The sequence below is a fragment of the Ylistrum balloti genome, unplaced genomic scaffold (genome assembly GCF_031769215.1).
Source record: "Ylistrum balloti isolate Yb309-2 unplaced genomic scaffold, AGI_CSIRO_Ybal_v1 Utg369822, whole genome shotgun sequence".
NCBI classification, from domain to species: domain Eukaryota; kingdom Metazoa; phylum Mollusca; class Bivalvia; order Pectinida; family Pectinidae; genus Ylistrum; species Ylistrum balloti.
Genome location: NW_026781989.1, coordinates 74,280 through 88,173, shown reverse-complemented (window position 1 = coordinate 88,173; position 13,894 = coordinate 74,280). Strand labels below are relative to the sequence as shown.

Here is a 13,894-nt window from a genome sequence, read left to right as displayed (position 1 = left end):
AAATGACGCTATTCTTTTTTATCAAATTTTGAAATATGTTTTATAATGTTGTAGTCAATGCTTTTTGTCAATAGCTACTGAAATAAGGTTCATGGTTTTATTATAAAAGCTTGGTTATTTTCTCGTAACGTTCGGATTACCTATTTACACATTTTGTATATCTTTAGTAAGTTAATTGAAGCACTAGAGATAGTACTGGACGTGTTAATGTATGAGTGGTGTGTAATCAATTATATTCAGTAATATGAAATCAGATCAATTGTCATATCACAAAGTTGGAATTATTGTAAATCTTGCATTGTCTCACAAACTAGATATGTCTATGCCAGAATATAATGAGGCACATGTACAAAGTTAGCATATAATTTCAAATATTGAGTACAATGATATATCTATTGACGAATATCAAATATTTCATCAGGACACTCCACGTGCGTTGTCTGTGCTACAAGAGCATACAGTCGAACCAAGTCAGTGTTTTGTTCTATGTAAAACACGTCGCTGGCTCGTTCTGCTACAGTAAATGCAGTTTCAAGGTCAGCCGACCGACCGACTGTTACAAACGCCACGGTTACATTGTTCATACTCAGGCTCTGTCGCTGTTGTATGATTTTGTCACGGTCTGACCAATCCTCATTAGAGAACATCACCAAAATTTTTCGTGCATCTGAACGGCTGCCAGTAAAGCCAGACTCACGAGCAAACTCAAGTGCAGCACTGACGTTAGAATTCCGGTTTGTTGAAGACATACCTATCTGACTGTTAAGAAGTATCGCATCTCTGTCTGTATATTGATTGAGAGAAAATTTGAACTGGGTTGTCAGATCAAATGTTGCCATTCCAACATGCGTGTTCGAGTTATATTCCAGTGCCTTGTATATCAAATCCTTCACTGCATCCAGCGTCTGTTGTAGAGAATTTTGATATTGTGAAACATCTACCAATAATAGAATATCCACCATATTGTTGAGAGTGCAGTCTAAAAAAGAAAACAACAAATAAACAATTGATCAATTGACAACTTTGGAAATCGGCAATTAAACTGAAAGTGTTTCTTTGAACGGCAAAACCGCTTCAGCTTTACCGTACTATAATTTCGGTATTCATACAAACCTATATCTGCTTACACATTATTTCTGCTATCATCTAAACCGACGAAATCAGGATTATAAAGAATGCAGTTAAACTTATACCATGTAACTTATGTCTTGTCGTTTTCGTTTTACCTGCACAGTTAGAGCTGACGGTTTCCATGAATATTACGTCGGCAACATTATCTTCCTTGCCTCCTGGAAAGACATATTGCGAAGCAGTAGCTAACTGCAATAATTCCGTTTGATCAACTTGCTCCCCATTTCCAATAGCAAGAATTTTAACTCCCTGACTTCGCAAAACTTGAGCGTCGTATACGGCTTCTGTCCTCAGTGTAGAGAGTCCGTCTGAGATTATGATGGTATACTGAAAAACCTGAGACCTGGCGCCAAACGTAGATGACGAAGAAAACATCTGAAATGTTAGTAGATAATTTTATACTAGTTATTACAATAGTTTTAGTCACAAACAGTTTAAATATCACATACTGGAATGAATTAGAAGATATAAGATTAGTTTAAGCAACGATTATTGTGTGACTGGTCGGCACAATGCGCGTGAAATTCCGATCAGCCAAAACTCTGACGTAATTGCTTAGATATCCTTATAAATAGAAATTATTTGATTATTTTTCTAGCACACTTACAAATGAGATCGTAACATTTTGTCAAGTTTTGTCATAACCCGTGCCAGCTGCCGAGCCAACTGTCCCATATATCCATTATTCCACATACCTACCAGGAGTTTTCTTGTAACTTTCCTATCTCTTCTACTACTATCTTGTAAACACAATGCTGATGATACAAATGTTTTGCTGAATATCATTTTAAAACTCCATGTCTCATGAATATAAAGCCATATTTGGATAAACTAATTCAAAATGCATTACCCACTTCTCTAAGATCGTCTGCTTATTGTGTAGTAAAAAAGTACACTCTCAATTGCCTTCTCTCGTATCGAGAAGGCTTACAGCTACACTTGTTTTGTATACAAACGGGGACTACCAGAACATATTCCTACCTCCTTTGCCTTGTCCAATGCTTTGTCGAGATAAGAAGGTCCTGCAATGGCGGTTATGTTGTCTATAGCGGCTATCATAGCTGTTTTGTTGGTGTAGGTATTGAAAGAAAATTCCACACTGACATCAAAGGAATATTTCAAGATGGCTACATGGAAATCATCGATTCCTATCGATAATTTGTTTACAATCGACGTGACAATTGCTTTGGAATCGTTGAACTGTTTATCTGCACTAAACGAGGCATCCATTATGAAAAGAATATCAGCCGGCCCCGGTCTACAATCTGTAATTAAGGATTCAATGAAAGCACTTAGTGAAATAATGAACAAAAGCAGAAAAAGTTACTTATTTCGTTTTGATAATATCAGGCTGGATTTGAGTTGTATCGATTTTTATGTACTAACAGGAATTTGTTTATATTCATTGTCTTGATATTTCTGCTTTCCGATGCATTATCCATGCTAGTGTCTGATATCAATTTTTATGTCGAGATACATGTCATAATCCACATAGTGATAGACGGCAAAAAAATCATAATCGAAAGGAAATTTCAAAGAGCATGGATATACGCTTAATACTAAAAAGTTGCAGAAACCTAAGAATAGACATGTGAATGATAGCTAAAAATTGTCATTATTACGTACGGGTAGTGGTACTGAAAATCATATGCACTAGGTTGTTTCAGAGATGTTGTACTATACAATAGCACAAGTATATATACAACATGTTGTAACGATTTTCAGCGTCAGTGAATGTTGAGCGATCAGCTGTTGTTATATCAAAGTTTTCCCTTTTTAGCATAAATCACACTTTTGATACATTTTAGATGACATTTAATTCTGCTCTATCGTGATGCCCCCACGGTAAAACTGTTGGAAATAATGTTTCGACCGATTCCATTGTTCTTTCTAAATACAGCTCGGAAAGGAAAATGGAAAATGATTACTAGTTCTTGAATAACTATAGAACAAATCTGAATCATTGAGTGATTGTAGTATGTGGATCGTTGCTTTTTTCTGTACTTTGATGTAATGCAGATGGCAGAAGTTAGTAAACTGGTTGTTCCTGCCTCCAAATCTTTTTATATTGTTATTTGTAGGCACCCAATGGGATAAAAAGCGGAACAATTTCCGCAAATGTAACGCTGTCCTTCCGTCATCGGATTATGTATCAATACCTCGACTAGGTTGTTACCGCTGTGTCCGTAGGAGTTACTTCCCTTGCATTGATTACACGATATATGGTTGCTATTTAGTATTAAAGTAAATAATAAATAATCCATTAATTTATTTCGATAAATCTATTTTAACAAACGATTATTAATGTGTTGGAGTATTTCATATAAATGTATTTTGTGTAATTTTATGGATTTATTAAAAGATATTCGGATATAACTCTGCATTGATAAAATTGATGCATTGATCAATTTCTATAAATATTAGGTATTGACACCTATGTAAGTACATTTGTATATGCTAATATCTAGAAATATCTTGTATATTTATCACAATATGTTTGAGCGTGATATTCTAATAATGAAATTGATACTTTCACTAATCTCCGTAAATCACTAGGTTGTGTCTTTGATATATGCTTAAATGATTTTAGTCACTGTTGTGTAAACGTAAATATACATATATAATTCAGCCTTAGAATTGTCACTATAAAGAGACAATATTAAGGTTTAACACAAATGTCTCTTTCACATAGTTGACTAATACAACGGTCTGTGATCGCGCTGAAGACTTGTAAGATGATATTTCGGAACATTTAGTTTGGGTTAGTAATGTCAATTAAAGTTCTTATAACACACATCTCGCACATCTAAGACCAAGTGTTTAACAAAGCGTAGCCGAACTGACTACAGTAAATTGATACCTTGTGTATTGTTAAGCTTATCATCACCATCCCGTCACGTTTTATTCGTCCCTAGTGTACACAGAATTATAGTACAGCCGGAAAAAGTTCGGCCGAATCTTTATCATTTTGCACACTACGGATATCATTACAAATAAAAAAATGAACGAACTAAAGGTGAACGTGATGTCATCAAAACTTCACATTCAAATCTTCTACCGGTTGTGTTATAAGAACTTTTATTGTATAAGACGTGAAAGAGGAATCCTGAAGAAGAGCCGATCAGCGATATTATAGAATACTATACAATATTCTATGAGGACAGATGATAGCAAAAACAGATCAATAGAAGATGCAAAAATTGCTTTTTATGCTATCGTATAAAACACATGAACTTGAAAAACGCATTTTAATTGAAATAAAGATAATATACTATTTATCAAAATAATGAATGAAAATGCATCATAGAGCTGTTTCATCTCTCAGGACTCATCAGTGTTGAAATCTTGGAAACGACTTCAGAAATTCAACCCTACTTATATGAAGAGACACAAACAAATCCCTGGAGCATATTCAAATGCCATGGACTTGATCAGTTATATCAGATGTGAATGCATTTCTGACTTATTTTTTAAGAACCCTGTTACCTGTTTCACAATTAGTTCCGATGTATCTGTTCGTACAGGAGCAGCTGTAATCAGAGGCGACCCTGTTGCACGTTCCACCATTTAAGCAAGGGGCAACCAAACAGGAATCGACTTTGAATTTAAAAAAAAATCACATCAATGTTTTTAAAATGGGACAAATCACCAATACATTGTATTACGACGTAATTAAGAGAGCTGTCGTATGAAGATGATTAATTTTTCCGCGTTGTTATTTTCCTTACCTCAAATTTCAGTAAAATTTATGAATTTATAATATTTATAATTGTAAAAATGTTCACTTATAGACTGCACACTACCTTAAAGAAACATTGAGGCATTATGCATTTTACCACGGATGGCCTATGAACCACACGGTGGAAGTCAATTGTTTATCGTTATGGATTCTGTTTACTTTTAATGAAAATGATGAAGTTTTCCCATCAATGTTTTATATACACAGGAACGTTCTCAGAGTTATTATTGTCACATTGAAGGATGTTGATACAACATAAATATCGATCTGTCAAAAGAATCTTAATTCAAATAATGCAAATCTAGGACAGAATAAGAACAATGAAAAGATGTACGTAGTGACCCTGAAAAGGTACAAGGGGATAATGGGCAGATGATATAGAAGACCAGGCGTCTTTCGCTTCATCAACGACACCATGCAAATCTCAGTGAGTAATGTCACGTTTCTGAATGATTAAATACAGCGGAACCAGCATGAACTATCAAACTACTCTCTGGGAGTTGAGCTAAAAGATAGGACTTTCTTAAATATCTAAGTTTAGAGATTAGCACGAAGGGGTCAGCGAACGATACTCTCGTTTAAGACTCTAAACACACAAAAATGGGGAAAAAAATCCCCCCCCCCCCCCAGAAAAAAAAATAAAAAAAAAAAAAAAAAAAACTCGACAAGCATCTATATTTAATATAAGTGAAATCGGTATTTACTAAGTATTTTATAGCGTTTCAGCACTAGTAATACAAATAAACGTTAGGGCCCCCATGCAGTCTTTTGTATCTGGTATATGATATTCTAAAAGATCAATAGGTAGTAACTCTTTACAAATGCTTTCAACCAATGTTTCGTTTCTGTTTTAACTTCGTATTTAGTCTACGTTCCATAACAATCCTACCCGTAAAACATTTTGATGGCGTTTCTATAACTTACCATATTCACACACACTGCCATAATACCCGTAGGTACACAAACACGTGAAATTCGACCCTCCGTTGTTACTACACTGTCCTCCATTTTCACAAGGCAAACCATAACAAGCATTCGCTACAATGACAAATCAATAACATCAATACTAACAAAATAATGGGATTACACAATATAACACATATCTAAGGTGTAAAGATCTGGTACAGGAATGTCTAATAATACGGCTTCTCATCTTTTAACTACTTATTAATAGCTTTATAATAAATGAGGCGAAACATCAAATGATATGGATAGAAAGCACACGTGAATACCACCTTTCACCAAGTTTATATAGATATATCCACACCATCCACTTTTCTCCTCATTTGACATTTTGAATAGTAATTTCTTGGGCAGACATGGATATTAGTTATTTCACAATTGATCAATTTGGTTTTTTTTTTTATTTATTTATTTATTTTCTCTATGTATATTAGACACTTTTCAAGAACATTTAATGAATGTATTTATCTTTTAATCGGCTCTACTGTTCATACAAAAGTCGTGGTTGGTCTATAGCAAGACTTATTACTAAACAATTGTAAAGGATTTGTGAAATACAAATGTTTTTCATATATTTCACTACTCCTTTCTTTTTATATTACTCGGTAAATAACCTTCTGATATTCGATATCACTTTTTTAGTTGTGATTTGGCGTCAGTTCGATGTGGTTCTCTTCCAGCAAATAAAGACGTAAATCAAAACCTTACAAATATATCAACACGTTACCAAGTTTGTCTGGATGTGTCTTTCTTTTGTATCGTTTAATGTAAAAGATATCATATATTGATATCAAATATTAATCAATAGAACATGCGTTCTATTGATCAAATATTGTTATTTGTATTGTTCAATGAGTCAGATGAATATAAATATGTCATATACATCACGATACCTGAACATCCAAGTTCGAAGTGGACGGGACATGGCACAGACAGATAACAGGTGTAGCCACTTCCGCAAAGACCAGGAGAAGTAGCGCAGAAGTGTTCACGGTTCGATTCAACGTAGTTCTGAGAAGACAAACCATTCATTCACTTTAAATGAAATCTTCCACAAATAAGATATTATTAAACATCTTTTGCGTTCATTAAAATAGATTTTCAATTTCTGATAATAGATCAATATAATACATATATCTATAGTTTATCTTTTCAGGACATCGCTTTGATATAAACATTTAGATATATCCATACTACAGATTCAGTTAAGTGTATAATGTCATACTATTTTAACCAAGACATTGTATAATGTAATCGCCTGAAGATGGCAGAGGACCATTACAAACGTGAGCGAATATCGCATGCATACATCATGATAATGTTACTTACATCTGTATGCATTCATGTATATATAAACTACGTTATAAATGAATACATCATTCGAACCGTATTTTTGTAGATAACTATTGGGTCAGCATATATCAATATCACATATCATTGAATTAGGTGTAATATGTAAAAAGTGATAACATTGCTTCACATTAAGGCATAGTGGTGTCTAGTATACAAAAAGTATAAAAGATAATTTGTATGAATTAGTAAATTCTAATATTATGAACACAAACCACGCAGTGTAAGAAAGGACAAACACCTACATTCCAAAGAGTCAAAAGGTTTGTTATTCCAATTTCCACGAAACAATGAAACCACACATCGTGCAAATCCCTTTCAGGTACATATTTGTTTAAACATTGTATTTAAGACCCATTTTCGTTCTATGCAAAAATAGGGTATGTGGGTCATAGGTAGTGTTTGCCCCACATACTGATACAAAACAGTAGTGTCTGTCCCACAAACTGATACAAAACAGTAGTGTTTGTCCCACATCCTGATACAAAACAGTAGTGTCTGATACAAAACAGTAGTGTCTGTCCCACATACTGATACAAAACAGTAGTGTTTGCCCCACACCCTGATACAAAACAGTAGTGTTTGCCCCTCAGACTGATACAAAACAGTAGTGTCTGTCCCACATACTGATACAAAACAGTAGTGTTTGTCCCACAGACTGATACAAAACAGTAGTGTTTGCCCCACACCCTGATACAAAACAGTAGTGTCTGTCCCACAGACTGATACAAAACAGTAGTGTCTGTCCCACAGACTGATACAAAACAGTAGTGTTTGCCCCACACCCTGATACAAAACAGTAGTGTCTGTCCCACATACTGACACAAAACAGTAGTGTCCGTCCCAAAGAATGATACAAAACAGTAGTGTTTGCCCCACACCCTGATACAAAACAGTAGTGTCTGATACAAAACAGTAGTGTCTGTCCCACAGACTGATACAAAACAGTAGTGTCTGTCCCACACCCTGATACAAAACAGTAGTGTTTGTCCCACAGACTGATACAAAACAGTAGTGTCTGTCCCACAGACTGATACAAAACAGTAGTGTCTGTCCCACAGACTCAGTAGTGTCTGTCCCACATCCTGATACAAAACAGTAGTGTCTGTCCCACATACTGATACAAAACAGTAGTGTTTGTCCCACACCCTGATACAAAACAGTAGTGTTTGTCCCACAGACTAATACAAAACAGTAGTGTCTGTCCCACATACTGATACAAAACAGTAGTGTTTGTGCCACAGACTGATACAAAACAGTAGTGTTTGCCCCACATCCTGATACAAAACAGTAGTGTTTGCCCCACACCCTGATACAAAACAGTAGTGTTTGCCCCACATCCTGATACAAAACAGTAATGTCTGCCCCACATACTGACACAAAATAGTAGTGTTTGTCCCACAGACTGATACAAAATAGTAGTGTCTATCCCACAGACTGACACAAAATAGCAGTGTCTGTCCCACAGACTGATACAAAACAGTAGTGTCTGTCCCACATACTGATACAAAATAGTAGTGTCTGTCCCACATACTGATACAAAACAGTAGTGTTTGCCCCACAGACTGATAAAAAACAGTAGTGTTTGCCCCACATACTGATACAAAACAGTAGTTTCTGTCCCACACACTGGCACAAAACAGTAGTGTTTGCCCCACAGGCTGATACAAAACAGTAGTGTCTGTCCCACACACTGGCACAAAATAGTAGTGTCTGTCCCACATCCTGATACAAAACAGTAGTGTCTGTCCCACAGACTGATACAAAACAGTAGTGTCTGTCCCACATCCTGATACAAAACAGTAGTGTCTGTCCCACAGACTGATACAAAACAGTAGTGTCCGTCCCAAAGAATGATAAAAAACAGTAGTGTTTGCCCCACACCCTGATACAAAACAGTAGTGTTTGCCCCACATACTGACACAAAATAGTAGTGTCTGCCACACATACTGATACAAAACAGTAGTGTTTGTGACACAGACTGATACAAAACAGTAGTGTCTGTCCCACATACTGATACAAAACACAAAACAGTAGTGTTTGCCCCACACCCTGATACAAAACAGTAGTGTTTGCCCCACACCCTGATACAAAACAGTAGTGTTTGCCCCACAGGCTGATACAAAACAGTAGTGTTTGTCCGACATCCTGATACAAAACAGTAGTGTTTGCCCCACAGAATGATAAAAAACAGTAGTGTTTGCCCCACACCCTGATACAAAACAGTAATGTTTGCCCCTCAGACTGATACAAAACAGTAGTGTCTGTCCCACACACTGATACAAAACAGTAGTGTCTGTCCCACATACTGATACAAAACAGTAGTGTTTGTGCCACATCTTGACACAAAAAAGTAGTGGTTGTCCCACAGACTGATACAAAACAGTAGTGTTTGCCCCACATCCTGATACAAAACAGTAGTGTCTGTCCCACAGACTGATACAAAACAGTAGTGTCTGTCCCACAGACTGATACAAAACAGTAGTGTTTGCCCCACACCCTGATACAAAACAGTAGTGTCTGTCCCACAGACTGATACAAAACAGTAGTGTCTGCCCCACATACTGACACAAAACAGTAGTGTTTGTCCGACATCCTGACACAAAACAGTAGTGTCCGTCCCACAGAATGATACAAAACAGTAGTGTTTGCCCCACACCCTGATACAAAACAGTAGTGTCTGTCCCACAGACTGATACAAAACAGTAGTGTCTGTCCCACAGACTGATACAAAACAGTAGTGTCTGTCCCACATACTGATACAAAACAGTAGTGTCTGTCCCACATACTGATACAAAACAGTAGTGTCTGTCCCACAGACTGATACAAAACAGTAGTGTCTGTCCCACATACTGATACAAAACAGTAGTGTTTGTCCCACAGACTGATACAAAACAGTAGTGTCTGTCCCACATACTGACACAAAACAGTAGTGTCTGTCCCACAGACTGATACAAAACAGTAGTGTCTGTCCCACATACTGATACAAAACAGTAGTGTCTGTCCCACATACTGATACAAAACAGTAGTGTCTGTCCCACAGACTGATACAAAACAGTAGTGTCTGTCCCACATACTGATACAAAACAGTAGTGTCTGTCCCACATACTGATACAAAACAGTAGTGTCTGCCCCACATACTGACACAAAACAGTAGTGTTTGCCCCACAGACTGATACAAAACAGTAATGTCTGCCCCACATACTGATACAAAACAGTAGTGTCTGTCCCACATACTGATACAAAACAGTAGTGTCTGTCCCACAGACTGATACAAAACAGTAGTGTCTGTCCCACAGACTGATACAAAACAGTAGTGTCTGTCCCACACACTGGCACAAAATAGTAGTGTCTGTCCCACAGACTGATACAAAACAGTAGTGTCTGTCCCACATACTGACACAAAACAGTAGTGTCTGTCCCACATACTGATACAAAACAGTAGTGTCTGCCCCACATCCTGATACAAAAGAGTAGTGTCTGTCCCACATACTGATACAAAACAGTAGTGTCTGTCCCACAGACTGATACAAAACAGTAGTGTCTGTCCCACAGACTGATACAAAACAGTAGTGTCTGTCCCACAGACTGATACAAAACAGTAGTGTTTGCCCCACATACTGATACAAAACAGTAGTGTCTGTCCCACAGACTGATACAAAACAGTAGTGTCACCCTGACTGATACAAAACAGTAGTGTCTGTCCCACAGACTGATACAAAACAGTAGTGTCTGTCCCACAGACTGATACAAAATAGTAGTGTCTATCCCACAGACTGATACAAAACAGTAGTGTCTGTCCCACAGACTGATACAAAACAGTAGTACAAAACAGTAGTGTTTGCCCCACACCCTGATACAAAACAGTAGTGTCTGTCCCACAGACTGATACAAAACAGTAGTGTCTGTCCCACATCCTGATACAAAACAGTAGTGTCTGCCCCACATACTGACACAAAACAGTAGTGTTTGTCCGACATCCTGACACAAAACAGTAGTGTCTGCCCCACACACTGATAAAAAACAGATACAAAACAGTAGTGTTGTCCCCACATACTGATACAAAACAGTAGTGTCTGCCCACATACTGATACAAAACAGTAGTGTCTGTCCCACAGACTGATACAAAACAGTAGTGTCCCACATACTGATACAAAACAGTAGTGTCCCACACACCTGATACAAAACAGTAGTGTTTGTTTGTCCCTGTCCTGATACAAAACAGTAATGTCACAGACTGATACAAAACAGTGATACACAATACAAAACAGTAGTGTTTGCCCAACACCCTGATACAAAACAGTAGTGTTTGCCCCACAGGCTGATACAAAACAGTAGTGTTTGCCCCACACCCTGATACAAAACAGTAGTGTTTGCCCCACACCCTGATACAAAACAGTAGTGTTTGCCCCACATCCTGATACAAAACAGTAGTGTTTGCCCCACACACTGATACAAAACAGTAGTGTTTGCCCCACACACTGATAAAAAACAGTAATGTCTACCCCACAGACTGATACAAAAAAGTAGTGTCTGCCCCACATACTGACACAAAACAGTAGTGTCCGTCCCAAAAAATGATAAAAAACAGTAGTGTTTGCCCCACATACTGATACAAAACAGTAGTGTCTGTCCCACATACTGATACAAAACAGTAGTGTCTGTCCCACATACTGATACAAAACAGTAGTGTCTGTCCCACATACTGACACAAAACAGTAGTGTCTGTCCCACAGACTGATACAAAACAGTAGTGTCTGTCCCACATACTGATACAAAACAGTAGTGTCTGTCCCACAGACTGATACAAAACAGTAGTGTCTGTCCCACATACTGATACAAAACAGTAGTGTCTGTCCCACATCCTGATACAAAACAGTAGTGTCTGTCCCACAGACTGATACAAAACAGTAGTGTCTGTCCCACAGACTGATACAAAACAGTAGTGTCTGTCCCACAGACTGATACAAAACAGTAGTGTCTGTCCCACATACTGATACAAAACAGTAATGTCTGCCCCACATCCTGATACAAAACAGTAGTGTCTGTCCCACATACTGATACAAAACAGTAGTATCTGTCCCACATACTGACACAAAACAGTAGTGTCTGTCCCACATACTGATACAAAACAGTAGTGTCTGTCCCACATACTGATACAAAACAGTAGTGTCTGTCCCACATACTGATACAAAACAGTAGTGTTTGCCCCTCAGACTGATACAAAACAGTAGTGTCTGTCCCACACACTGGCACAAAATAGTAGTGTCTATCCCACAGACTGATACAAAACAGTAATGCCTGCTCCACATACTGATACAAAGCAGTAGTATCTGTCCCACATACTGATACAAAACAGTAGTGTTTGTCCGACATCCTGACACAAAACAGTAGTGTCTGCCCCACAGAATGATACAAAACAGTTGTGTTTGCCCCACATCCTGATACAAAACAGTAGTGTTTGCCCCACACCCTGATACAAAACAGTAGTGTTCAAAACAGTAGTGTTGTCCCACATCCTGACACAAAAAAGTAGTGTACAAAACCATGCTTAGTTAGTTATTAAATATGCCTACCACAGACTGATACAAAACAGTAGTGTTTGCTAAGGACACATACTGATACAAAACAGTAGTGTTTGACACCCTGATAAAACAGTGTGTTGTAATGATAAGAACAGTAGTGTCTGAAATGTCGACCAACTAAACCAGTGGAATAATATCAATTCAAATCAAGGCATAGGACACTTAGCATTAGTTGTTTGATCATTGTTTCATTGTGATAACAAGGACTATGACAGTACATATTGCCTTAATCATGAACATCATGTCATCATTCTTGTCATTCGTACATTGGTTTGTTTTCGTCTTATGTATTCATTTCATTAACTGTACTTTTATGAAAACAAATTAAAGTGGATTTCTATATTCATATCGTGTTTGATATTTGAAAGATATAGACCTCTAACGTATTTCAATATCTAATCAAGTGAACAAATTGGGCCATACATCAACAACCATTTTATCCATATTGCCATTATCAATCATACACAATTGCTGTTACCAAACAGTAAGACTTAATACATATATGAAGATGAATACCAGGGTTTGTATGATAAAAAGGCTCTGTTATTTTAGAGCTTACTTACCAGCTAACCAACAAAGAAGTATCACAATCACAAGGTCTTTCATCGTTGGCATTTTCAAAGGACACTACAAAGCAGAAGGAACCGGCTTATTTATAATAAAACAATTTCTAAATAAAGGAAATCTAGTCAGGTGGAAAAACAAAAGCCAAATTTAAAGTAATTAACGCGAGAGACATTCAACATTCAGAGAGCCAATATATTTACGTAGCGTGCTGTTGTATTGATAATGATTCGCGTGATCTTTATCATTCAGTTATTCATTTAGTATTCTGTATTATGATTCCAACATGGCTTCAATCTTTAACTATTGCATTTTTAAACACATTTGCATGTTGTCAAAAGATTGTGCATACATAATAAAACTGTAAAATGCCTAAGTAGAATTAATAGTGTATGGAAACACAGATATTTAAATATGGTTTTAAATTCGATACGTTACTGCATTGAGATGCAAGTTAAAATCATATGCTATGAGATTAGTTATTTATAACCTCTTGGTCTTAATGTAAATATAGAGATAAATCGGAAGGCTAGACACTTCCTTACCTTAGCGTATGTAGTGT

The 13,894-nt window shown here is 36.9% G+C and overlaps 1 protein-coding gene across 1 annotated transcript; it reads right to left on the bottom strand.

Moving 5' to 3' along the window:
* Positions 1-392: 392 nt before the first annotated feature.
* Positions 393-6,865, bottom strand: LOC132545061 (collagen alpha-3(VI) chain-like). The gene is made up of 6 exons (XM_060208729.1): positions 6,727-6,865; positions 5,795-5,908; positions 4,618-4,728; positions 2,113-2,396; positions 1,227-1,506; positions 393-979 (listed from the first exon to the last, which is right to left on the bottom strand). Exons 1-6 carry the CDS (start codon positions 6,863-6,865, stop codon positions 393-395), a joined length of 1,515 nt encoding a protein of 504 aa, XP_060064712.1.
* Between the last annotated feature and the right edge of the window lie 7,029 nt (positions 6,866-13,894).